The 27961-nt window shown below is 42.0% G+C and overlaps 1 protein-coding gene across 12 annotated transcripts in view; it reads right to left on the reverse strand.

Annotated features, from left to right (window-relative positions):
* The window catches only part of ANK3 (ankyrin 3), a 676704-nt gene that overhangs the window by 302117 nt on the left and 346626 nt on the right, over positions 1-27961 (reverse strand). For 2 of the 12 annotated variants that reach the window (XM_089897527.1, XM_089897525.1), the window contains exon 1: positions 27024-27630. The exons of 1 other annotated variant lie outside the window; for it this stretch is intronic. In XM_089897527.1, coding sequence (XP_089753653.1) covers positions 27024-27137 — 114 coding nt within the window. In that variant the 5' untranslated portion in view covers positions 27138-27630. Of the gene's footprint in view, positions 1-27023; positions 27881-27961 lie in introns of those variants that run through there. 9 more of the 12 variants (XM_089897524.1, XM_089897523.1, XM_089897518.1 and 6 more) reach the window with 8 other exon arrangements.

The following is a 27961-nucleotide window of genomic DNA, read 5'->3' on the forward strand; positions in this document are numbered from 1 at the left end:
AAACTATATTTTACATTATATGCCTATTCAGGTACAACCAAGAATATTTCCTATGAATAGATTATTTTGTATATTTTGTCATTTTGGAGAACTGTACACTGATTGCTATGCTGAGTTCAAATATGTATCATCAAGAGCCCAAATGACCGTCACTACTTAAACCTCTGTATAAAAATTCTAGGAAAGCAGAAAGTCTACTGTCCCAAACAAGAATAATTCTATCACACGTGAGCCAGCAGTGCTTTGGCAAAAAGCTCCCCATAGTACCTTAATGAATACAAGTGGTCAGGGTTGTGGTTTCGCATTTCATCAGGGGAATTTCCCCCGGACCAGGATGGCATGTCAGGTGGAAGGCAGATTTCCTCATTCAGCACTCTCTGATTACCTCCAGCAGCTGGCTTTGGGCAACATCCAGGGGCTCCGTACACCTACACATTAATTCATTCTTCCAGCAGCCCTCACTGGGCACCGTGTATGGTCATGTGGTCCTTGTTCAGGGAGCATTCTCTGACTAGCTGATGACAAGTGCAGGACCAGTAGGTTCATAGGGAAAACCTCTGCTTGAGCAATTCACTGAAGTCTCCACACAAGGGACATTAGAGCTGGTCTTGGGAGGGTGAATGGGTTGGATTACCTTGGACAGTGGTAGACTTGTTCTCTGGTCTTTTATTGGATGACTCGCCCCACCCTCTTTGTTTGCTACCTCCACAGTAGAAAGGCTAACTACTCCCTTTGCCAGCCTCCCTTGCAGCTAGAAGCCCGTGCACCACAATGAAGAGTAGCCCCCGCTCACCGCAACTAGAGAAAGCCCACACACAGCAATGAACACCCAATACAGCCAAAAATAAATAAATTAAATAAATAAATTTATATTAAAAAAAGTACCAAAAACAAAACAGACAACCCAAACGTGAATTATAGAACCAAAGGGTAAATATAATGTAAGAATCAAAAGTGAGAGTGAAATCAACTATACTTCAATAAAATACATTAATAAAACAAGTGAGAGTGAAAAAGGCAGTGGAACCAGGCAAAAGGAATGTATGTGTATAGAGTCCTTTCTATATCCTGTCTTCTTCTGGTAGAAACATTAAATGTTTAAATGAAAATATAAGGCCAGTTTTTTGTTTTTTTTTTCTTTTTAAAGCTAACAACCAAGTGCTACCAGCCCACTGGGGTTAAATGAGAGAAAGTGACTGTTTTTTAACTTTAAGAGAAAAGCAAACAACAGCCTCTAGACTATCATGTATCTTGGTCACCTGAACGGTCAAAAAGTAAGATTATTCAAGGCTGCTCAAGGGATCTAGGCATGATGTAAAGAGGCATCTCAGGAGAAGAAAGAACTAATGATAAACATGTATATAAGCTGTTAGAAAAATAAGACAATGGGGGCTTCCCTGGTGGTGCAGTGGTTGAGGGTCCGCCTGCCGATGCAGGGGACACGGGTTCGTGCCCCCGTCCGGCAGGATCCCACATGCCGCGGAGCAGCTGGGCCCGTGAGCCATGGCCGCCGAGCCTGCGTCTCCGGAGCCTGTGCTCCGCAACGGCAGAGGCCACAACAGTGAGAGGCCCGCGTATCGCAAAAAAAAAAAAAAAAAAAGACAAAGAATATGCAGACTGTTGTCATAACAAATCGTATGTCCTAGTAAACTGTTTCCCAAGGTAATGGGAAAATACAGCAATTATTTTTAATATGGACAATTTATATAATCATAAATAACTAAGAGGAAACACATATTTTAAAGAAAACAATAACAACAAAAACAATGAAACCTAAACATAGAGACGTTTCCTACATTCCCAAAGAATGAGAGACAATATCCTAACAGGTGCTATTTTGTGGCTCTGTTTCTCTGAGAAATAACCAAATAACCAAAAATCACCACACATTTGAGTGTGAAATAGAAGATGTGCAATAAACTTGTAGGTGTGAAAAAACATAGACTTTAAAATCTAAGAGAGTAAGGCACTGACCACTATTTCCCAGCATCTTGCACAGAGCCTGACAAACAGGTGCTAAAATATTTGTTGAAAAAAAGGGGAAAATAGAAGGAAAGGAGAGAAGAGGAAAATGGAAAACTTCCCACGTGAACAAAAAGTTCTTTATAAAGGACTTGGTTTTTTCAAGTCACAGAAATATCATTCAGTATAAAATATACGTAAGTTGCAAAATGGTATTAATGAAATCAAAACCAACAGTGGATACATTCTTATGAAGTAGGTTATGGATGAACATGTTTTGAAGATCACTCTCAAGTTCCGTTCTCAATTCTATTAATCACAACCTGATAGATAATATCTATCACCATTTCCACTGAATGATTCTCAAGCAATCTCTAAAACAACAAAGGGCAATCTGCTCTGAGAGGGGAAGATCGAATTATATCGAATGAGGTTACAAGTATTTCTCACTTGTCAGAAGCATTTCTCTCTTGGTTGCCTAATGTTGAAGAAATACATCCTGTTGCCTGATGAGAAACTTATCTATAAGATTCTCAAACAAGATTTAATCTGAAGTACGTTCTTTACTGGGACAATAAGAAAGCATCAGAGATTTATTTAGCCCTTCCAAATGTCATGCTAAGGTTATGCTGACCATTTTAGGAAATTTTCCCAACCATCCCCTCAAGACAGAGATTACTGCTGTCTTCATTTTATTGATGAGCAGACAGACTTTGTGAGGTTAAGGAACAAATCCAAGTCCACACAGTTAGCTAAAGCAATGGAGACAGGAGTAACACGCAGAGAATCTGGGAATCTGACTACAGAGCTGACTTCTCATCACCGTGATCAACTACAATGGTGTCAGTGATACTGACAGTGATAATAATTGGTAATAATACTACTAATAAATTACCATACACAACAGTCGCTGGAGCAACTTCATGCATACTTAATCTTTTTTTTTTTTTTTTTTTTTTGCAGTACGCGGGCCTCTCACTGTTGTGGCCTCTCCCGTTGTGGAGCACAGGCTCCGGACGCGCAGGCTCGGCGGCCATGGCTCACGGGCCCAGCCGCTCCGCGGCATGTGGGATCCTCCCGGACCGGGGCACGAACCCGTGTCCCCTGCATAGGCAGGCGGACTCTCAACCACTGCGCCACCAGGGAAGCCCCATACTTCATCTTTGTAAGATATATCAAACCTCAGTTGTCCCTCTGCTGCTGAGGGCAAGATACTTATTTTTTAGGACTAAAGTATTAAATCACTCTACTTGAAAATTCTTGATCAAAAACGAACTGTTCTGTCTCCCTTTTAACCTTGGTGCTATTGACCTTGCCAGGAGAGGAAACACTTTTAACATCTCCTCCAGGCCTCTAGGATACTATCTAGACAGGGGCAGACCTTTCTTCACTGCTCCTCCTGTGGTTACAAGCCTGAAGTTGTCACACGCCTGAAGCGGCTGCTCTGGCAGAGAAAGAGAGTAGGTACTAGATTCTTCAGTTCGTTGGTGCCAGACAGAAAATGAATAGCTATCCTAACTGTACTGTGAGTGCATACTTAAGAGATAGCATCTCGGTTTTCTAATATTATAAAGTACGTGGAAACAACAAACTAGATGTGTTCGTTCACTTGGCTTAAACAAATTCTGGGAACTGCTATTCATAGCAGGTTGTGCCATGGTCCTAACTTGGCCTTGTTTATCCTATCTGAAATATCAAAAATAAGTACCTTCTGAGTTTCTGTATTTCTAGTTCCTTGATCAGGGTATTCGCTATTTAAAAATAGACCTCAGGGCTTCCCTGGTGGTGCAGTGGTTGGGAGTCTGCCTGCCGATGCAGGGGACGCGGGTTCGTGCCCCGGTCCGGGAGGATCCCACATGCCGCGGAGCGGCTGGGCCCATGAGCCATGGCCGCTGAGCCTGCGCGCCCGGAGCCTGTGCTCCACAGCGGGAGAGGCCACAGCAGTGAGAGGCCCGCGTACCGCAAAAAAAAAAAAAAAATAGACCTCAGCTTTAATGTTTTATGTTGATACCAACTCAATCTCTACATGTTTATGGCATGTCACAGTAATCTTAGAACCTCATGAACTGGCCTTCCTAGTTACTTCTGAACGGAAAGACAGGGATTAACATAAAAAGTAAAAACGAACAACTGCAGGAAACGTGAGTTATGTGAGAGGCAACCTGTAAACGAGAAATGCAAATGGCTAGCAAACCTATGGAACAATACTCATTTGCACTAAGAATGAAGTATTACAAACTGAAACAACAATGACATGAACAATGTTCAACTATGGAGCTGGCAAAGGAAAAAAAAGTTAACAATGCTGGAGAGGATGTAGTGAGGTCAACACATGGCAGAAGAGTAAACTGGTTTAACTGGTATAGAAAACAATCTGATGGCTTGCTTTATCACCGAGCATAAAAGTCTCCCTGAATCTCCAGTTTTAGTCCCACGTAGGAGAAACACACACACACACACACATTTACATTTTAAATTTGAGCTCAAATACCACTCCTGTGTCTCAAGGCTTAAACTATTCTCAAGAGAAACACTGGAGCCTAAGGACGCCTGGCCCAGGACGCCCATATTCAGAAGAGAACATTTTATGCTCTCACATGTTGAAAGGAGGAAAGAAGGAAGGAGGGAGGGAGGGAGGGAGAAAATCATTCAGGATTCAAAGTAACCTGGTAGCTAATGGACCTTGAGCTAGTAAAAGAACTTCTTGAGTATGAGAATATCCTTTTCACAGAGTTACAAGGATCAAATGTGATAATGGAGGTGAAAGTCCTTTGTCAATAACAAGTCAGTGCACATGTTTTGAGATTCCAAAACTTTGATTTTTCACAGCTTCTCTGTTCAGTGTCCTTAGAAGTCCCTCTCAAAGCACTGCAGTACCCTATCACTTCAGCCAGTGGGCAAACCTCCTCTGACATGTTTTTTATTCTTACTAAATTTCCATGATTGTACCAGTTACATTGAATTTTACCCTCTGGGATAAGGATACCCGCAAACCCAAACCCCACCCTGGCCAATGCTATTCCAGCAGAGTAACATTAAAATGTTCTATTACATGTAAGTTACCCAAGGCAGAATGCCCATGAACATGAAGTCTTCAGGGAGAGACAAACCAGCACGAGAGCCTTGGACTCACGAGAGAGGTCTATTATTTAGAGAGATGGCACAGAGCACCTTAAGTAACCGTTCCTACCAAAGCGGAGCTTGGCGTGACACCTGACAGAGGCTTGCTCCTAAAAAAGTGTATTTAAAATTTTCATCAGACTGCCTTTATAAATAATTGAAACAGAATATTCTCCAAGTGAGGGAACAGTTTGTTAAAAAGAAGATTAAAATTTACAATTACCTTTTGAACCACCTTTTCAGGACTCTCTTTCTAGGCCTGAAGTGTCAAGCAAGTGTTTGGCTTTGAAATTAGCAAGAGTAATAGTGAATTTTCCCCGGTAGCCCAAGAAGGAGGTTTTCACTTTGCTAGGCTTTTTAATAATGGCAAGTTCCCATTATCAGAAGCCTTCGTCCTTCAGGCAATGGTAAAAAATGTGCTAAAATGACCGTGCGCGCTTCACTTCTGGACTACGCGTCAGTACACCGTGTCAAAATGCCTTTTGTTTTCCTTCTCAAGGTGATTAGGCTGGTGACGTGATGAAAGCAGAAGTACAGCAGAGCCACCGAGCCGGGAGCCCATTCATTTCCCTCTGCGGCACTGCAGATTCTTTTCGACCCAACTCCCATGTCCTCAGTGACCCCCTCTGAAACGCATGCAGTAATCCAAAGGGCAGATGAGGAGATCCACTGCTTCCATAAATTAAATACTATAATTCTGTTGGTCTCCAATATTAAAATGTTTCAGTCCTGGGTGTTTTAGAGAGAAGGGGTTATTTCAGAGGGTGGGAGCCTGCTGTGAATGCAGACAGCAATTTTATTGCTTGTCTAATGCTTGTCTATTTTCATAAAGAGAATTACGATGGCAGTGCAATTTCATTCTATATGCCATGGGTTGCAATACTGAAGTAAAAGTAGCCCTCCATCCTGGAATCTTTTCTCTCTCTGCATTGTTCAGTCTATTCTAACCCTGTCCCTGAAATTTATTTATCAAGAAGAGCACATTAGCTAAAAGGAGAGAAAAGAAAATCTCTAGGGGCAATATGGAACGCTCTCTCTCTCTCTCTCCCCCCATTCCCGTACCCCAGGGGAGAGAACAGAAGTACTCTTTGTCTGGTCACTATGAGAACCAAATGATAAAGCCTCACCTTTGAAGCAATGGTACATACTCATGGAGAAGAAATAGATGTGAAGAATATTTTACTTATTCTCCTATTACCCCACAGAGGCTGAGAGGATACCAGGCAAACACTGCTTCTCTACATTTGGGGGGCGTTAACTGAGCGTGTCAGCTTCATCCATGACATTTACCGATCATTCGTACTAAATTCCCATTGATGGATCATTTATCCCACCCCACACAAGGGTGTACACACCACACAAGGTTAAGGTGACAACCACAAAGCATTGCTGGCAATCTTTAACAGTCTGGGAATTAAAACAGAACCAGATTTTAAAATGCAATGAGAAATAAAATGCCTTGAAATCTTTTTGACAGTCTGGAAATGGACCTGTTCCTCTTCTAGTAACAACTGAACACTTAGGATGCTTGCATGTGTTTTAGAAGCAATCCATTGAAATTCTATATAGCTAAGTTTTTGATCCTTATTCTTGGTCAATGCATGTACTTTTGGATGATTCCCTAAGGGGGAAGTATTCCTTAAAAAGAAAACATAATTTTAAAGATCCTTCTTTGATCTTTGATCAGCAATGGTCCTGGAAATCCTAACACTGGCTGCTTCAAGTGGATGAGGGATGCTGACTGGGAAATGGCACAGAGGAACTTTCAGAGGCGATGAAATGTAACGCCTTGTTGGATGAACGGCTTAAACAACTATGCGTTTGTCAAAACTGAGTAAATATATATTTAGCATCACTGCATTTGACTAAAGTGAATTATAACTTGATTTAAAAAAATTCTCCTGGAAACATTAAAAAACAATAAGATTCTATGCACAGAGTTCCTTTCAGAATTTTCCAGACACACAATTGCAAGGCAAATCAGAAAGAACGCCTTTTGCTGTAAGTTCACATAAAAGCCGAGGCATTCCTGGTGGCACACGTCTCTGCGTTGGTGCCACAATTTACTAAGACATTACCATGAACGGTTTGCTGTTATGATGAAAGTAAATATTGCTGAGAATGCAATTAAAAGTGTTACATTAAATTGCAAGTTCAAGCTAGAATTCTGGGCTAGGCATTCCTGCCACATTCCCCATTACGACATGAGGGACCTCGGGACTCCCCAGCCATATCTGAAGTAAATTTCCCAGCTGTGGTCTAGAGCACAAAACACTGAGGCTAGGAAGGCCTCTCTTCATAAACTGTGTGCCTCATTTATGATAATTGGATAGTGAACCTCAAAGACAGATACATCAAGACACAGTTATCCTAATATAAAAGGACTCCTTTAAATTGTCAAGGGCCAACATGTATTTTGCAACATTCTATCCAGGGGAACTTCCTGTTTAACATAACTATCTATTACATTGAGCCATAGATATCTGTTTTATCTTTAAAAAAACAAACTGTGCACTGTTTTCTCTAATTTTATCTGTGTTGACTCTCAACTAAGCTAAACTCAGATTAGACGTCTGTTCATTTCTGCTAGAACTAATAACTGCAAATACTGATATGCAGTTGTCAAGCTAATGAATTTAAAAATACAGATATACAAACAGACACAAACACAACCACACAAGAATTAGGAAAAAATTAATCTCATGAATTTGGGGGTAATGACATTCCTTACGGGTATTTGGGCTTTAATACTTAAGCAACATTTTTCATCAGAATACTATGTACATTTCCCAGAAGTGGTTTATAAAAGGTCAGCCGAGCACACTTGATTTTTTTTTTTTTGCAGAAGTCTTTAAAATGCAGCTTCAAACTTGAACTATTCTTTCAGTAAAAGTAGCACATTTCAGAAAAGTGAAATCTAGTGCACGTTACTAGAATCAGTTTGGCAAACTTTCAGAGCGATTTTATTTTTCAAGTGAAATCAAGCCCATTTTTGTTAATGAAGGTATTTGTTGGAAACAACTGTTCTCCTATTAAATTGTTTTTCGGGATATTTTCTTTTTCATTTCTCTAAACTTCTGAAAATTAAACATTTAAAGATGGTTTGTGAAAGAAATGGATTGATCATGTAGTTTATTGTGGGCGATTTTCTTCGATTTTTCTACTTCTTTTTAAAAAATCACTATAAATACATTGTTCGCAAAATGGAAGGATACATTAAAGCGTGTCACGGTTATAAAGAGTTGATTGTGAATATAACAAATGCTTACAGTATATGGCTGGACAAGAATATAACATCACAGTTCTCACCATGAGGGTTGTCACAATCTAAAGTTCAGAAGCCTTTTCACTAGCATTTCTAAATTCATCATGTCCAATGAATAACAGCCTAGACCAAAAGCAATGGCTTCAACATGTCTCAAAATAATTCAGTAATTATTCTCTAGGTTTCTAATTGATCAGCTGAGTGGATCTCTCTGCTCTCGGGTGGTCCAAGTACAGAACTTCAATATCTCTGAGTTAATACTGAAAACCCAAGTTAAAAGTCACCATACAATAACATTTTTTACTTTGCAAAAATAGTAACAGTTGACAGGAGTAAGGGAAAGCAGGAAGATGGGAGGCAGCACATCTTGCATAAATGTAAGCCAAACCCTCTGCATTCCCACACAGCCTGCGGGAATCTTAGTTCCCCGACCAGGGGATTGAACCCAGGCCCTCAGCAGTGAAAGCACAGAGTCCTAACCACTGTGCCACCAGGAAAGTCCCTGCATGCCTTTCTTAATACAAGGTGTACCAGCCTCTCAGATGCCCACATCTGACATCTCCAACCCATCCTTCTTGGCTCCTTTCTTTTCCACCCCAATTAAGCCATCACGTCCGATCCATCCTACTTCTGAGAGTTTTTCTAGCTGTGCTCTCTCTACGTCATCTGCCCACACTTCTCAGTCTTCAGGAGCCACTTCAACGGCTGCACCTCTCTGCCCTCTGTCCTGAGAGACCTGCCCCTTCCAACGACCTCCATTCACTTTATACATTTTCTATATCAACTAGGAGACTATTTCAAGTCTTTGAAACTTGTCTCCTTTACGAAACTACGAGTTCCCAAAGAACTGGAAGCACGTCTTGTTCCTCTTTGCATTCCCAAGGCATATACATATTTGTTGAACTGAAATGTTTCTGAATCAAAACAATATGTATATTTCACAGTCACTGGACCATAACAAATTACTTCAGAATTTTATTCTTTTTATGCCCTATTAGTGGCTAATTTTTCTGTCAGAATAATTCCACATGGCTTAGTTTCTAAGGAATCAGTTCATAAAAGTTAGTCTCTAACAAGCCAAGTGTTTACCTATCAAATTGGTTAATCTGAAATATATGAAAAATCAACCTTTGATAAAGTTTACCACATTACACAATTTGTTCCTCTCTGGTATCCAACTGATAAATGAAGTGTTTCCGTCTGTTCTAGTGCATTCTAGTAAATGTTTTTACGATAAAGAAGATAAGAAAAAACAAAATGGAAGGGCAGAAGCCAAGCAGGAAAAAGGAGAGAAAGAACCATGCAGGACATATGGTTGGTACTTAATAACCACTTAGAAAATAACGACTAAGTATGAGGGATAAAGTAATGGGAGATATTACAATGGAAGATACAAAGTATTAGAAGGAACTAAGCTTTTCCATCTTTATAAATCTATTTTTAGGTACTGTTTATAAGTGTTCCAACGTATTCACCAATCAGCAAACGTATACACTGCATTTCAATGCCAACCAGAAGGCCAAACTGAAAGTTAAGAAGGAAGGATAAAATCCATATGCAAAACGGAAACAAAGTTCCCATGAAAAGGGACTGAACAGGCTCTCAACTGTCTTCTCCCTAAAACGACTGTGACCTTGGCCCCTTTTACAAATTAGTGGCAACAGCTGAGGCTGTGCTATATCAACGTCCACATGCCAACTACTATGTCAATTCAGGGTACCACATGATTCCTAAGTGGGGATCCTTAGGATTCCTTGATTAATTAATGCACCTAATTCCTAAATGGGGAATTAACGGGTCTTGCAACCGCCTCATGAGCGCCGGCTAAAGGAACAAAGAACACTGGGCTTGGAGGGAAGAAGCAACACGGGCACACCACTCTCTCCGTCTCTGTAAAGAGCTGGCATATGGGTGGACATAACAGGGTGCTAGATTTCGTCTCAAAATGAGAGTATATTCTAACATTTAGAACCGTCCGGAAACAGTGTGGGCTACGTTTAGAGGCAGGACGCTTGGACTCACAGGCGACTCACACACTGAGACTGACAGGCAATTCGTAGACTGTGTCGAGGAGAGGCAAGCTCTGCAGAGGGCAGCTCAGCGACCTCAGAGGCTCCTCCTCTCACCTCTAACGTTGCACAGCTCTAGACACTCTGCGGGGACTTTGCATACGACTGCACCCTTCAAAACCCATGCATGTGCCCTTGACGTAAGTCCTATAGGTTCAAATGTAGATTTCCACAGTAGCTCTTCATTGAATTGAAATGAAATGAAATCAGTCATTCACTCCTTCTAATGAAGTGAAGTGATTGAATCATATATTTTAATCTACAGTCCAAAAGAGTCACTTCTAATCCATTATATATGATTTGAGGGATTGGTATGAAAATGGAGGCATGATAAATGAAATTTTAAACTCAGTACTTCAACTTGTTGTAAACAATCACGTTTGTTATCTTAATCATGTAAATCACGGTACAATGTGAGCCTCCTACACGTGTAACATTTTAGTTATGTCGATCCATAGCGGCCCCCATCTAAACATTTCCTAAAAAAGCAATGGTGGCTTCCCTCTGACTAGGATGTGAAACTCTAAACCGGAGTTAAATTGAAAAGTAGTAAAGTTCTTTCTGTCTGTGTCAATGCCCCATTACATGGTGGAAAGTGGCAACCAGGCCAGGGCTTCTCCAGGGATGAGACTGCTGGCAGGTTGGGGTGTCCTTCCCTGGGCTCAGGTGGGCGGGGGAGGAGACAGCTTTGGCAAGTCAGAGTTGGGAACGCTCAGAACAAGAAGGTGAGTGCAATACACGATCCAGGGAGTTAAAGAGGCAGAGGGAGAAAAGCCAAGCACAAGCGATTGGGTCCTAGATGAGATGCTATATGATGAAAGCACGAGTTGTTTCCCAAAGCTCAATTTTATGTACTTTCCTATACTTGCTCTGGCGTACATAGCATGTGGAATGGTCCACTGTGCTTAGACAATCAGGAAATGGTAGAAAATTCAGGTAGAAATAATGCCCACTGAAGACACTGGAAATTAAAAAGACACTGTGACTCCAGAGGAGAAAGTGACGTCATAATTATAGATGGAAGGCAAGACCCTCAGAGGAAGCAAGGCTGAGAGGGTTTTAGAGACAGGGGGCACCGAGGACCTCCCCCTTGCTCTACTATTAGACCCCCACGCCCTCCCCAGCCGTGTTCTATCAATTCTAATACACCCTTGGGGAGACAGGCAGGGCTGTCCCAATTTCAGCACTGAAAGTCCTGCACGCTGGGGAGCCCCTCGGTCCTGGACAAAACAGGCTGGTCGGTCACACTATCCCAAGGTGAAATGTGACATGGCCTCTGCTCTGGCCAGCTAAGAGCCACGGGCCTAAGAACTTTCGACTGAAGGCTGGAGGAAGGGCACAGAGCCCTGGGCAGAGAGCTGTGTGGTCACTGCCATTTATTCATTTAACAGGACAGAGGCAAGGGGGCCTGGGGGGGACGTGCTATCAATCAGTAATGACCTGGATCCAAGGAATTTGTAGTCCAGCAGGGGCGTGAGAGAACGCTGGGAGCTGGGAAGGCCTCTCCATAGCACTGTGCCACGGGCCTCAATATAAAATGCAAGGAAAAAGCAGCTGAAGTTGCAAACTTACGGGCCTTGCCAAGATTCAAAATCAAGACTTGTAACTTTTCATCGAGAGCTATTCATTTACAAAAGAATGTAATTTCATGGCGAGTACCTTAAGTTTCCTAAGAGGTACAAAGAGTTGTAATAGTTAAGAGGAAAGAGACGACTTCCAGCTGGTGAACCAGTGTCCCAGGAAGAAGGTGGGTTTGGAGATGAGCCCTGGCACTTGGAAGGGGAAGGGGGGAAGGAGATATTGCAGGTAGAGCGACATGAGATCCGTGGTGGGAGATAGGAACATGCTCTGGGAAGCGGGAAAGAGAGTCATTCCAGCTAGAACCAGGCTTAACTAGTGGATCTGTGGGAAATGACGTTGCAGATGCTGGCTCTGGTTTGAGAACGGAGGACCCCGAATGTGATGCTAAGGAACCGCCAGAAAGGAGAAGAGGTGAAAATGAGAACACCGTGGTTTCAGGAAAAGATGAAGCCGCACTGTCCTTTGTGCCATTTCTCATAATAACAAACATTGAAATGAACTCAATATATTAAAAAAAGGGATCAGTTGGATACAATGTGGTACATCCATTAAGTAGGATACTATATAGATCCACTGAAAGCCTTACAGAAATATATTTATTGACATGAACATACGTTCATATTGTATTGTTCAGTGAGAAAAAAATGAGGTCACAAAATAGGAGATACCGCTATTGCCTCCTTTCTATTAATTCTGGGGGAAAAGGGCAAGAGAAGGAAAGGAAGAAAAGGGAAAGAAAGAGGAAAGAAGACACTAAGTATATCCACGCATAGAAAAAGACTGGGAAGACATATTTCAAAAAGGCCACAGTAATGCTCTCAGGGCGATCTTGGCCTCCCTGTGTGGAATGTCGTGTTTACAATGGACAGCAATGATTTACACTGTAAGAATAACTAAAAGGACTCAGAGAACATCCTAGGAGATGACAAGTAATACAGCAGGGGGTAAAAGTGGCACAACCGGCATTAAATACTGTCAAAGGCTCTCAAACAAGTCTTCTGTGATTGGACAGTAATATTTAGCAAGACACCCTGTCTGTCCGTGGTTTGCCTACGTCTCTTTCTTTGTCCCTGGGAAACGTGTATCAGAGACAGGCTCTGACACACTTAGAGGAGAGTCGCTAAAACTGAACTTGCGCTGGCTGCTTTCCTCCAGGTGGATCTCACTCCGGGAGCCAAGGAGCAGCTACCAGTGCGAGACCTTTAACGGGAAGGCAAAGGTAAACCCATGAAGGCCGACCCAGGGAAAAGGACTGGATTCTCACTCAGCCTGGCAAGTCCACCAAGCAGACGGAGACACCTGCGTTGGATGTTGGGTGCCCCGTGCTGAGTGATCTTGGGAAAGCCCTGCACCTCCCAAGGACCCCAGTGTCCCACACCACCTTCAGTGACCACCTTCAATGCTCTAGCCACAAACCACATTTCTTCCTAATGGAAACTAATGAAATCTGGCTCCGGGTTTAACTGTCCTCTGTGGAATCTGTCTACCTATGGCATGAACATATATATATATATATATATATATATATATATATATATGAAATGTATATGTATAGAGAGAGTATATAATATAGATGTAAATATAAAATTATTATTACATTTTATATAAATATCTATTTTTTCTCTACATACACATATACTCTTTTTTTTTTTTGCGGTACGTGGGCCTCTCACTGTTGTGGCCTCTCCCGTTGAGGAGCACAGGCTCCGGACGCGCAGGCTCAGCGGCCATGGCTCACGGGCCCAGCCGCTCCCCGGCACGTGGGATCCTCCCAGACCGGGGAACGAACCCGTGTCCCCTGCATCGGCAGGCGGACTCTCAACCACTGCGCCATCAGGGAAGCCCTACACATATACTCTTTACTTTTTACCCCCTGCTTTATGATTAACTTCAGCAAACTTAAGTTCCCCATTTTAACTGACAACTCTCACTAAATATGCTCAGGCTAGAACAAGACTCTCATTTCTTCCAAGTGGACCAGGGAAAGAGGAAAGGAGTGGGGAAGTGGGAGGAATTAACATTCGTTGAATCACTGCTCTGTACCAGATACTTCACGATCAATTTAATTTTGTCTTCATAACCTCTCTTTGCACTGGGTGTTATTAAGGAAGAGGGCACGGAGGCTCAGAGAGGTTAAGTAACCACCTTGAGACTACTCAGCAAAGAAGTGACAGTGGTGAGATTCAAATCCAAGCCTGTGTGACTCCACAGCTCACAACCAGACCATTCGCTCTTTCCACAGAAAATCAGTTTTCCTATTATTTCAGAGATCCCCAACAGCACTTAAAAAAAAAAAAAAAAAGAGGCTGGATTAGGCACTATAGGCAGACACAGCACAGATCGTATTAATAATTTAGGTTCCACTAAAGCTGAAATGAAGCTCTAGGAAAGCAGGTCAAAGCCCAGAATGCCGAATGCACCTAAGAACACTCTCCCTTCCTGACACTGCAAACCAAATCCTAACTAATCCACCAGAAAATAAAAAGATCATGCTCATCAAATGCCAAATGGATGGCTACATAATTATTTTAATCTTATCCCACAGAAAATCCACTAAAACGTGTTATGTAAAATCAAATGACAACCAGCCAGTGAAGACAAGGCTCCTCCATGGAAAGCTCGGAAAAAGACCAGGATCTGGACCCACACACAGAGGAACAAGAGAAAGCCCGGCTGTGTTAACCACACCAAATGTCTGCAGAGAATCTCCGCCAGGGCTCACATTAACCAGGTCATAACACAGTCACCAGGGAAAATACCTATTTTCAATGTATTCATGGTCACCCTCAAAGATCCAATTTCAGCTAAGACAAGGCACAATCAAAACCTTTTGAAACGAATCACAGACCGGAAATGAGAAGGATGATGGTGATCACTAATGAAGACAAGCGAATATGTGCATTTCACATGCCTGAATTACCAGTATTAATGCATTAATTCCATTTGGAATGAATGTGGATGGAATCAATGTGCATAACGAAACCATTTATTTTTAGATGGCAAACAACGACGCCAGACGAAGAGGCCTAGTAAAGCGGGATCGTTAACAATGGCCATTCTTCAAAGGGAAGAAATTAACTGCATTCAGCATTTTTTTTTTTTTTTTTTTTTTTGCGGTACGCGGGCCTCTCACTGCTGTGGCCTCTCCTGTTGTGGAGCACAGGCTCCGGATGTGCAGGCTCAGCGGCCATGGCTCACGGGCCCAACCGCTCCGCAGCACGTGGGATCTTCCCAGACCGGGGCACAAACCCGTGCCCTCCGCATTGGCAGGCGGACCCTCAACCACTGTGCCACCACAGAAGCCCTGCATTCAGCATTTTTAAACATCAGTATGGTTATCCTCCTGTTACTTTAGGGTGGGCAAATGTATTTTGAGTGTTGACAGAGCTAAGTAAATATACTCATGATGTTGCTGAATTAGGCGGCCGTGACCAAGCCACTTGCACACAGGGACAGCAGGTCTTCACAGGAGAGGGAGGGAGCGGTGGGCAGTGTGGGGTTCAGTGACCTCAGAACCTTCCAGCACATCCTCTCTCCTTCACCTCTCAGCAGCCAGGTAGCAGGAATGTAGCCGGGAATTATGAGACTGGACATGTTGAGGATTTACTAATAGAAAACAAAATGCATTGTTCAAGGTCATGGCTTGGACAAATGTTGCTTCCCTGGACTATTGGAAACCCATGGTGCGAATGTCAGTTATGATCTTTTTGTACCTGATTCAAAATTGCTGTGCTTTGCAATAATACTTAAAGTCCCCGTTTAACACTGGAAGGTAAAAACATAGAGCTTAAGTCATGCATCATTATTTAAAAAGCACTTCTTATCTAGTACTTACCACATAAAACAAATGAATGATAACATTGGCGACAGGGAGGCATAAAAATGATTTAGAAACTGATTAGAAAGTAAAATAACGAAAAATGAAAGTAAAAGGCTTCTCCAAATGCGAGAAGATTACATGACTGGTGAGTAATCTGTAGGCAGAACAGTGAAATAGGGGTGGGGGAAGGCCTTCGAGTCTGACAGCCATGGTTCAAGTTCTGCCTCGCCTTTTTGCTCTCTGTTACTTATAAATTCAATGTCTGAGCCTCATTCTCCTGATCTGCAAAATGAGAATAAAGCCACCTAACTCAGAGGGTTCATGTAAGTATTAACAGAGATAACAGCCTTTGGCACCTACCAATTATTTTACTGTAAATGGCACCTAACTTTTTATTTTATACTGGAGCATAGCCGATTAACAATGGTGTGATAGTGTCAGGTGCACAGCAAAGGGACTCAGCCATACGTATGCATGTATCCATTCTCCCCCAGACTCCCCTCCCATCCAGGCTGCCACAAAACATTGAGCAGAGTTCCCTGTGCTATACCGCAGGACCTTGTTGGAACCTAACTTTTGCTAGTGAGTTTCCTGTTGATTCACTCTGAGGCTCGCTAGTAAAGCCTAAAATCATCTATTCTAACTAATACAATTTTTGGAGACTCCGATTTTTACCAACTCCCCTCCCCAAATTAAAGTTTTTTACCCATTGTTCTTATTGTCAAGGACAAAAAGGAGTTATCACTTCATAAGGCCTAAGAGATCTTTTCTGTCCTGATGATGACAAAAGAATCTGGCAAAGCAATGGTGACTCAAATTCTAACATTTTGTCTACGTCATCAGCTGAAGTAGATTTTTGATGCTGGTGTTAATTTCTTACCATCCTACAAAACCGTATTTTAATTTTTAATCTCTGAAATTTCATCTGTTTTGAGGCCCTGAGTGGGTTATTTAAAGCCAGCTTCTTCCACAGTTTTCTTATTAAAAAAATGATAAGCATGAGATGGAAGGCATCAGCAAACACGTGGGAATATACTCATTTCAAAACCCAAGAAATTAGCCAACGCAAAATGATTTCACCGCTTATCTTGGAAAATACCAACATTTGGGAATTAATTATATTTACATTACTTTATTGTACCATTAGCACGATTATGATTTTGTTAAGGTGGGATGCATTTCAAGTAAATGTGTGAAGTGAAAGTGGCTTGAAGTTATGTAAATTGATTTATCACATTCAATATTACCAGCCTCCCATGCTCCATGCCCCATTTTGTACTTTTCTTTTGGTGGGGGAAGAGATAAATCACAAGAGGCATCCTATTAGGAATTTTCTAGGGAGCAGAAACCCCAGCAAGGCATCCCATAGTCCAGGAAAGACTGATTTCAGTATTCCGGGAAAACTGTGATCAGGCTGATCTGGGTCTGAACTCGAGCTTTATACTTGCCAATTGTGCAAGCCTGGGCTTGCTGAAACTTTCAGAGTGTAACTCCCCTAATACAGAGAATGAGGATAATACCACCCATGCGTGAGGATTCAATACGATGCTCAAAGCACTTGATAGACTGTCCGGCCCACGGTAGTTCCTCAATGAATTATAGCTCGATAAATGAAAGGGTAAATTATATTCCATATACTTTTGCTGTTCAGTATCTCACTGTACAGTCCTCTTCAAAAAGTGAAAAAAAATCACAGAGTCTTTAATAAAAATGTCTTAGGAGAGAAGTCCAGGTTTCAGGTTCGGTTTTTCTATTTGGTTTAGGGTGAAGGAGAGAGTTTAAACACACAGGTAATTCTTAGTGGCAGATACTGAACTGGGCCAATCTGGTCCAAGGCAGGGTAACATGCTGTGTCTGACTGAAAATGGTAGAGGCCCTTCCCGGTGGCAGTGTGCGAAAGCAGGGAGAAGACAATGTGCTGGAAAAGGAAGACAGTCCACAGGCCACTTTGGGTTCTGAAACCAGGTATAAAAGGTGATGACTTTATACTGGCCAGATTATCCACTCTTCCTTCGGTCCCCAACTATCCTGCAACTCTCTTTAATGGCCATGCTCCCTAGAAGGGGTGATAATTTACTTGGTAATGAAATACAGTATATGTATCTTATAGACATATTGTACAGGTAACGTTTTGTTTCTTCTCATTAATTATAATGTATAAACTCTCCGGTGAAGATTGTTTCATTCAGCCCAATTAAGTACTTTCCCTCTATAAATATTTCAACCTTCATGCCCAAATCTGCAAAATAAAGTTCATTTGCTAAAAGAATTATCTGATGCCTCTATCTGTACATATGGTTCTTAAGCTTTCTTTAATATCTACCTAGGCTATCATTTAACTACTGAGAGAAGCTAATTAATAATAGTGTTAATGAATGGAAAACGTATTTAACATATGAGTCTTTGGGAGGATTTCTCAAAATGACAGATGTCAACTCCCTGAGGGCTACAGAAGAGTTTGCAAAGAGCTGAACTGCAGGACTCAAATGACTGTTTGAGGATACAAGTCTATGAGTAAAATTTCATTCATCAAGTAATTTGAGTACTTCCTGGGCGTAAAGCTTCTTCAAAACATTCCCCCTTTTCTTTTTCTCAGTTCCTCTGCCCCCTTCTTGGCTACAGTCACTTGATTACGTTTGAGAGCCCACACTATAAGGGAAGCTAGGAGACCTTGTAAGGGCTCCCTTTATGCCAGGAACTTGGCAAAACGCCTTTACGGTATTTCTACTCTTAATGATATGTATGCAAGTAAAGGATTAATAGCCCCATTTGACCAAGGTAGAAACTGAAGCCCAAAGAAATTTAGTTTAAGGCCACACAGCTAATGAGAAGTGGCTGCCATGTGAACTCACATCTAGCCCCAAAGCGCATTCTTTCCAGAACCATGAACTGTAGTACTTAGCTCTCTCCCCACATCTTTCTCCTTATTGCTTGCCTACTTTGTTTTTAATCCTCTACTAAACAAAATTGCCCATTTACCTCTTCCACTGTCTAGAGTTCTTACAAAATTATCTTTCATTAGGATAAAAGAATGCTGTTTATATTAACGTCACAAGGGTCTTGGGCATCTACATGTAAATTATAAATGTTTCCATGTCACTGACTTCCAGTCACTAGAAAATCTTGGGCTTCTTTCCATCCAACCCTCTCTAGCCAACCCCTCTCTCCCAGTCCTTTTCCAGGCAATCCGCATATCCTTCTCATATGGTGATGGTGCGAGTTGCCTTTTGTTCTGCCTAAAGGCAAGCCCCAGAGCTGGCAGATATGAACATTAGTCTCTACCCATTCTCATGGGCTTCATCTAAATTCAAACGGAACTGGTGATATGATCCTCATTAGTGGAAGGCCACCTAAGACTGAGAAATAATTCACTGGAACCAACTAAATCTAAATTGAAATCTACACATTTTATAGGCAGCTCCTATATTTGGCAATGATGGACTTTTCTAGTTCATGACACCACTTTGGGTCCAGGAAAGCATAATCTTGAGTGAATGGGATAAGCGCCAGAAAAAAGTGATTTATATGTAAAAGATTCAAGCTTGATTTCCATTGCTTTGCTTTCAACTCTTCTGCTTTTCATTTGTACAAACTAGAAACAACAATTTGGGTAAAATTAGAGCAGACTGCTTGTTTCCAAATGTTACCTTTCTATAGAAATATCTCTAGAATAAAGTTTGGATTACGTAACTGACAGTGTAACATTGTATTTAGACATTCTCTTTCAATATTTAACCTATATATTAGTCAATAGGTATAAGCTAATGATTCTTTTTATTTCCAGTGACTGAATTTCCCTTAAAAATTCTTTTAAATGTAGAATTACACTAACTTAATTGTAATGGTTTACACAACGTTTAGACTTTGCAGTTAAATTTAAATGATTAATTTATAAAACTCCCAATTACTAAATAACTTTTAACATTTCAAAGGTGATAACTCTTCTCTTGACATAAGAATTCACCATAGATGTCTATTAATAAGAACCTCCCTTAAAATAATCTCTTCTGTAGAGGTTCTGATGGCCCAAGCAAGGGACTTACAACCACAGAGACCCTGGCCTTAAGCCCAGCTATTTCTGTAACTGAGGCAAGTTACATAACAAACTTAAGCTTAGGCTAATACCTCTGTACATGTGGATAACATTATGGAATAGTGTTGACATAAATTCAGATAAGATGAGGAATGCAAGAGGCACTCAGCCCATTGGAGGCCCACTAAAAAATACTCATTTTCTACTTCAGTCCTTCACCCCGACCTGTGTAGAGTAATACAAGCAGAATCCCAAAGAGAGCAAGCAGATGGACCTACAGCTTCCATCCTTTATCTTACCAGTTCCCCGTACAGGGACAGGCACAATGGAGGTGCACAATACATTTGTATTAAATGAACAGATGCAGGTAAAATGTGATATGATTGATGCAAACTTTTCTTATAACTGTAAAGAACTTAAAACACTGCCAAATCCTCATTTTCCTCAAGCATACCTATGAAAAGGTAACACTTTTCCATATTGAAATTCAATAAAACACACATACACACACAATAATATACCATCATGCCAAAGGAAAATTAAAAGACAGGAAAGGTCAAGGGCCTGGAGAGTGAGGAAGGAACAGTTCAATCGCTGCAGTATGTCGGCGACAAAACTAACAAAAAGAACTTTAAAATAACATATTTGGACATTAATAAATGTAGAATTTATCCCTAACGTGATCCTGTACTGGTTATAAAGGTAATTGATCAAGAGCAAGCCAGTGTCTTAAGTCTTGGGCTTTACTGGGGAGGAGTATTATATACATCTATTTTGTAGTACTAGGTTATAAGCAATCATTTCGAAGCCATAATTAATCACATTATGATACACTGCTATAAAATCATTCCTGATCTATGTTCGGCATAAAGGTACGAGTTATTTTGGCTCTAATCTAATAGCATCACGTTTTTTTGTTTTTTTTTTTTTTAACGAACAGATGACTTTACTGAGGAAAAAAATTGTACCGTGATGGTAACAGAGTACAGAGAACCAGTCGGCTGACAAGTCTTACTGCACCGCCTCCCGACGCCTAAATCTCTGGCACACCAAAGGACAAAGGTTTACAGCCTTGCCTCTGAGAGAGCTAAGCCTTCTTCCATCCATCCCTTTCCAAATGGGGAAGAGTGAAGACAGGGCAGCAGCAGCCTGATGTGCTCCTATAGGGAGCTTACCTGCCCCGCTTCAGTGAGCTGACTTGTTGGCACAATCCTTCTTGAAGCCTCAGGTTGGAAACAGTCCATTCATCCTTCTGTTTATGTGTCTGTTCATTATGGACAGACACAACAACTACCACTCTCTGACTCTTACTTTGTGCCAAGCGCTGTTCCATCCTAATTCACTGGCATCTTATTACAACCCTGTGGCTAAGTACATACCGCTATTGTTTGCATTTTGCAGGTGAAGAGACTAAGGCATCGAAAGGTTAAATAAATCCCCCAAGAACACAGCAGCTAAGCGACAGCACCAGCCCCTGAACTCAGTCTGACCCTACAGTCCATGTTCCGAAGCATGATACCGCCTCTCATCCACCCATCCGTCCTGCCAGCCACCCAGCCACCTTTCTCCCTCCCTCCCTTCCCTTCCCCCCACCCTCTCACTGAACCACCTGCTCTGCAAGCCTCAGTTTGGTAGTAGGTGAGTACGATACCACCTCTGCCCTCAAGGAGCTCATAGTTTCGTGGGTAGGACACACATGTAAACACATAATTACAGTGCAGAGTGTCAAGTGTGTTGAGAGAGAAACCGGGCTCCCTAGGTATCTGGAGTCTATGGACTCAGCAAAGCAGGAAACAGACTAGGTTCCCTTTGTCCCAAAAAGGTCCATACAATCCTCTTCCCCAAAGTCCAGGTGCTGCAGTAAATGCCTCACCTCGCCTGGCATCTCACATCATGGGTGCCACAGGTACCTAGGTAACCAGGCATGGGAGAGCCTGTAAAATGTCAGGAAGCACCAAGCTTCTGTGGCAAGAGATCACACTCAGTAGTTCAGGTCTCCCGAAATCTGTTCTCAAATCCTTCAGTTGCTTTAACTCTTAAAGAGACTGAGAGAGTCTCATTACAATAAACCCAGACTGACAGATTCCGAAGTCCTATGACCCAAGTTTAAGTCTAGGCCCTCCAGTTACTAGCCATATGACCTCAGGCAAGTTACTTAGTCTCTTTAAGCCGTGGTTTTAGCTATGAAAAATGGGGATGAAAATAATACCTGCCTCATAGAAAAGTTGTGAGAAAAAAATTGGATAATCCATGGGACTCACTCTGCACACTGCCTGGTACACAGCAAGCACCTCAGACACTGTTATGTTTTTACAGCAACATGTCTTTGAGGGTTTGATATCCTGGTGTTGGTAATTTTTCACTTTATTTTTCAAAATTAAAAAAAAAAGAAATTCCTGAGGTAGAACATTAAAATGTATTTCAGAGGGTAAGAAAAAGAGGCTCACTATGATACTGGATTACTTAGAGATATAAAGCCTGTTATTCAAGGTTCCAGATGTTTAGAAAATGGCTTATCTTTTAGAAGATTCTCTGACTCGAGCCCACTTTGATGTGTAGCTGTGAAACATTAACTACATACACAGTACAGTGTAGTAGTTAAGAACACAAGCTGGAGAGTTAGGCTACCCAAATTGCAATCTCAGCTCTGTCATGAATTAGTGTGGAGACTTTGAGGGAACAGCTTAAAGGCTCATGCCTCAGTTTTCTCATCTGTAAAATGGGGATAATAGAAATACTTTCTTCGCAGGGTTGTTGTGAAGATTAAATGAGCCTCCACCTAAAAAAGCAATTTAATAACACCCTACCCGGTGCATTTTTTTAAGAGGTCAAGAAATGTCCTGGGAGAAAAGAAATGAATCTGGGAAATTTAATTCTTCATCTTCCGCTTCAAGCCAGAAACTTGGCAGTTACCCTAGAATCCGATCTCTCCCTCTCACATCCTACACACAATCCACTGCCAAGTTCTACTGAGTCTTCCTCTAAATATCTCTCGTATGCAACACCCGCTTCTCCATTGGCATCATCTCTGCCCTGGTTCAGACCCTCAGCATCTCTCATGCCTGCATCACCGTCGGTGCTTCCTGACGGCTTTCCCAGCTGCTGTCTGCAACACTGATGCTTGAGGGATGGTTCTAAACTCAGAAAATTCTTCGGTCTCCTCTCCCTACCATCACCACCAAAGGTGATTTAAGTCCGTCTCTCCTTTGAGCAGGTTAATTTCCAATCCCGTAAGATGGCAAACAAAGACTTTCGTGATCTGGCCCCTGACTACTTTTCCAGCCATTTTTCCTGCCATATACTCATGTCCCCTTTTCTCCAAAATACCGTTTGTTTCTCACACACCTGAATGTTCTCTCATACTTGAACAGCTGTGGGCCTGGGATTCCTGTCCTTCTGCTTGTCTATCTCGCTCACTCCTCCTCCAAGGTTCAGCTATGCTGAGAACCTTCTGTGAGCCCATTCGAGTTGAACTGGGGGTCTTACTGTGGCTCCTTATCTGTAGGGTATCTAATGGTGCTCTTCTCTTCCTCCCCGCTCTGCAGGGAGCTACCATACCGTTGCCACTCTGCCTTGTTTAGCTTTGTCTCCAATGGGGAATGCAACGGCTGATGCCAGAAATCACTCAATAAATATTTACTGAATGAATGCACGAATGCAGAAATGAAGCCGTGAAATAGTCACTGCTGCTTTGCCACTGAACAGCTGTATGAGTTTGACACCAATATCAGAAAGGATATTAATCACAGAATTAACTGCTACTTTATCCTGGTATATTCCTGTGTCAGTCATACAGAGAGAGAAGGGAATTCCATAAATGTTTCTTTTTTTTAGTATAAATTTTCATGAGTCACCTCAAAGTTGTTGCTTTTTTTTTTTTTTGACAGGATGTATTAAGTACATACAAGCCTACATAAAAAATACTGAATAAATAAAGGTCGATTCTCCTAATACTCCTCAATATTGAAATGTATGTTATAGCTCATGTGGAGAGAGGGCAAACCATGTAGGTAATATGGCACCAGAAGCCAACAGCAACAAGGAAAGTATGGGGCTGAAGAGCGTTTGTGAGTCTAACCCTTGTGGGTTCATGGTGGCTTGGACCCTCTACTGACCACCACCTGTGCGCCAGGGACCTGCTGGGTGCAGGAGATACAGAGTTCCTCCCTGCAAGTTGCTTAGTGAGGGCACAGATCCAATACGGACCCACCCAAAGCTGCTGTCTACCTTTGTCATGCCTCCCACTTGCTGCCAAACTAAGTCCCTCAGGAGAGAAGGAGGATGAAGGGGGACATATATCAGGGAAGGGCAGTGGGAAGTGTGGGTAAGGAACTTTTACACTAGATACGCATTGAAACTTTTTTTTTCTGCTTAAAGTCAGAAAACTTAATGATAAATGATTAAGGGTTCATCTATCTAGACGAATTTCCTTTCAACAAACAGGAAGATTTTCTTTTTCTTGACACGAAAGTTGTGATGCCAAGAAGAAAATATATCATTATTAAAATTCAACTAATTATAAATTCCTAGAAGTTTCCTACTTTTTGACAGCTAATCACTTATTCGTGGTTCTCAATATTCAAAATATCCAAATGTACAACTCACTGGGTTTAAAAACACTGATGAAACCTGAATCCTATGTTCATTTGACACGTGTATTATGATTTGATTATAATGCTTAGTAACGTCCCGTACTGTAGGATTCTGTGTCACAGAGATATAATCAAGAAAAGTTCACCTTCGGCTTGCTCAAACCTGAACTGCAGGGGTACCATGAGTCAAATTCCTTATTTTATAAACTAGATACTCTTAAGTTTTTCTTCTGTGTTTGGTGATTTTATGAGAGTGCTCACTCTTCCCTTATGTAATTAAAAGATCCTAGAGGATATTTCTGCATATGAGGAAGAGCAGTGATTCCCATAGCAACCCACAACGTATTTAAAAGCAGCTTTTCCAATTGACATGGGGCTGACAACATGCAACAAAGTAGCCCAGAAGCCTGAATTAGGATTTTAGGAAAAGGTAGGAAAAAGAAACTCAAAGTTGAAACAATTCACTCTGGAGAGAGTAAGTGTTACATATGCTATGTCACGAAGGAGATCTAGATTGTGTCTTCAAAGTCGTTTAATCTTAACTTTGCAAATTAGAAGCAGTCCATGCGATCATTTGACTATGAATTAAATCTTCTGTAATACAGGTACCTTTGATAGGGAATATACACACTATATTGTGTTATGGATTAACAAGCGCAACAGCAATGAAAGTGTTATCCACCAGCCCCTTTCTGGATCTCCTCTGTGAGTGCCCCGAGAACAAAACATTTAAATCTGCCTGCACGTTGACAATAGCGATATTGATATTTCTCCATGCTCCCTTCTGGTTGCTAAGAGATTTACATTGGACAGACTCTGTTGTACTCATAACAAAGCATTTTGGTCCACAAAGCATTTGCTTCAGCTCAGTGACCCCAGAAACTCCCTTTGCCTCACCCCTTCCCTCTTTTGCTTCTAAGTCAAATTGGGGGACGAGGCACAAGCAACGGACCTGGCATTGCTCCCACAGGAAACTGCTATCCATAAGCCTGGCTTGGCTAATAACTCTTAAGTACACTATCGACATCAATGATGAAACTGTATCTTTATACAGATGTATGTTCCTGGCCTCGTGTTTCTCAGAAGCTAGCTTACCATGGAGTTGGGGTGGGGGGGAGATGTGCAGAGAGGGGTCAAAACTACAGTGACCAACCCACAGACAAACCTAACTTCAGTAAAATTAGACCAGAACCTAGCAAACCATGGCGATCTCACAACAGCTCTGCTGTGCGAGGCTTTGAAATACACTTGCGGAGAATTTCCTCACTTAAGCTTGTACTTCCATGAAAATACGTTCAAGAAGTTTATTTACAAGAATCCCGAAGCAGGAACCATCTATATTTAACATCTTGCAGCAAAACCACTGCAGCCCTCCAAACTCAGTCTCAGAAAGTCTGCCAGGTAACAAAAGGCAGAGGGTAGATCCACACTTGGAAGAAAATGGCAAAGGCACCGAAAATATTCATGCTCACTCCTGAGAAAACGGGCATGTGGCGGATGAAATCTGCATGTCATTTGCCAAGCACAGGCATCACTGCTCAAAGCAAATGAAGATGCTCTTTCCTTTGGGAACTCTCACAAAGAGACATAAAAATGCTTTATGACCTATTCAGGTCACAGAGTTTTAGTCAATTTTTATTAATTGTCAAGGAAGAAAAGTGCTTTGGGGCCTCACTCCCCCGGTCGCTTTCTAGGAGTCATATTTAAGGGCACAGCCACCAAACAGTAAGTACTCCCAGGCTGTAATAAAACACAACTGACCTAGAATAGTCCTCCTATTTGCTCCCTTGCATTGGAACATCAGTAGAGGAGGATCGATGCCCATGCTTTGATCCAAAGCAATCAGTGTTGAAGGCTGCAAGTCCCTGCCCTGTCACGGGAATTCCTGCATTCAGGATAATCACTCCCAGGCAGCACAGAAAGACCAGCCTCTCTGGTTTTAGCTGCACTTAACAAAAGAAAGTTATTTCCAGCAGTTTATGTCCATTGCACAACCTACCTAAAAGTACCTTATAGAAACGAGAGGCAGAGGGAGAGAAGAAACAAACAAACAAACCAAAAAAAAAACAAAGCGGGAAGTGACTTTTCTGTTACATCTTTAAGGTCACAGATCTGCCTGAGAAATGCACACATGTGACACAGTTCTAGCACAAAAGCTCCTTTTCCACGAGACAGAACTGTTAGAAGTAAAAAGGCTCGTTCTCCAGCCTCTCCCTCAATCCTAAGCCACCGCAGTGCATTTCACCTTGACCGGGCTGGAAAGAAACTCCTTTTAACTCCCTTGCAACTCCTTTCTGTGTCATGGAAGCGTGCCCATGCCTATGTAAAGTGCAAGGCTTCCGCATGAGCACTGCAATCATCCCCACACAGGATAAAATCTTCCCTTGTCTTGCCCACCCTACACCGGTTGTCCACCATAGGGTTTCTATCGTCTGTTCCCGACTTACACACCCAACTTACACACCCAATTTACACTCCACACAGCATGTAAAAATAGCCCCGAATGCTTCTAACGGATGCCAAGAGGAGATTAAAACAAAAAGGATCCAGGCAAGATCTAGGCGCTGGCATACATAGCTACCTTTTTCTTCCGATCCCGGGACCGTTTGCGGTGTTTCCTTTTTTTCTCAGTCTCTTCTTCAGCATTGATTTCTAAATCCCTGTTTTTCTTTAATTGTGAGGCTGCATGAGCCATAATGCATTGAAAAAGATCCTCTCAAGCACGCAGGGCTTCCTGGTAGAAGGTGATATCTTCAGGCACCTTTAATCAGCCTTCCAGCAGCATTTCAATCAGTGGAGAGAAACCTTGGACCCGAAGCAGGAAGACATTCAAAATGCCAAGATGCTGGGGAAGCTGAAGCCTTAAAAACCCCAACGGCGGTCTCCAGACTTAATCCTACACCTCCCTCTACCTGAACCTTTACACGAGAGTGCAGCCATCGTAATGCATTTAGCGTAGTGAAAAAGACAGCTGGGACAGAGGAAGCTGTATTATGGCTGTATCCCCTGCCACCAGCTGGAAGTGTCTAAGTGATTCCTCGGAAGGGGGAATGCTGCAAAGGAGGCTTCTCCGAAAGGAAAAAATCAAGAGTCACCACACATGCAGGAGCAAAAATCCAGCACTAATTCTGAAAACCTATTTTAGAATCCTTCGAAAAAAAGACAGGGCTGCAATTTATACATCACCACTAGGTCTGCACAGAGCAGAATTTAACCCATAATAGAATGGAGCAGTTCCTACTTTAGTGTCACTGCGGATGGTGACAAAATATATAAAATAAGGTTTTACACAAGACACTCGATTTTGCTATGGAGATACTGACTGCATGATGGGGAAAACAATGCATGCATTGCCCGTCTCCACAGGGTGTCCTTTATGCTGAACTATCAGCCTAAATGCATTTTATGGGGGAGGATGCACAGAGGGGCCTGTTGTCTCTTAAAAACAACATGCTGATTGCAACACATCATACAGCAAGCCGTGAGCATGCCGGTGTATGGAACAGATGCCTGATTCGG

Source organism: Delphinapterus leucas, chromosome 16 (genome assembly GCF_059928025.1).
Source record: "Delphinapterus leucas isolate spDelLeu-1000000601 "Yukka" chromosome 16, BTC_Dleu_Yukka2, whole genome shotgun sequence".
Taxonomy (NCBI): domain Eukaryota; kingdom Metazoa; phylum Chordata; class Mammalia; order Artiodactyla; family Monodontidae; genus Delphinapterus; species Delphinapterus leucas.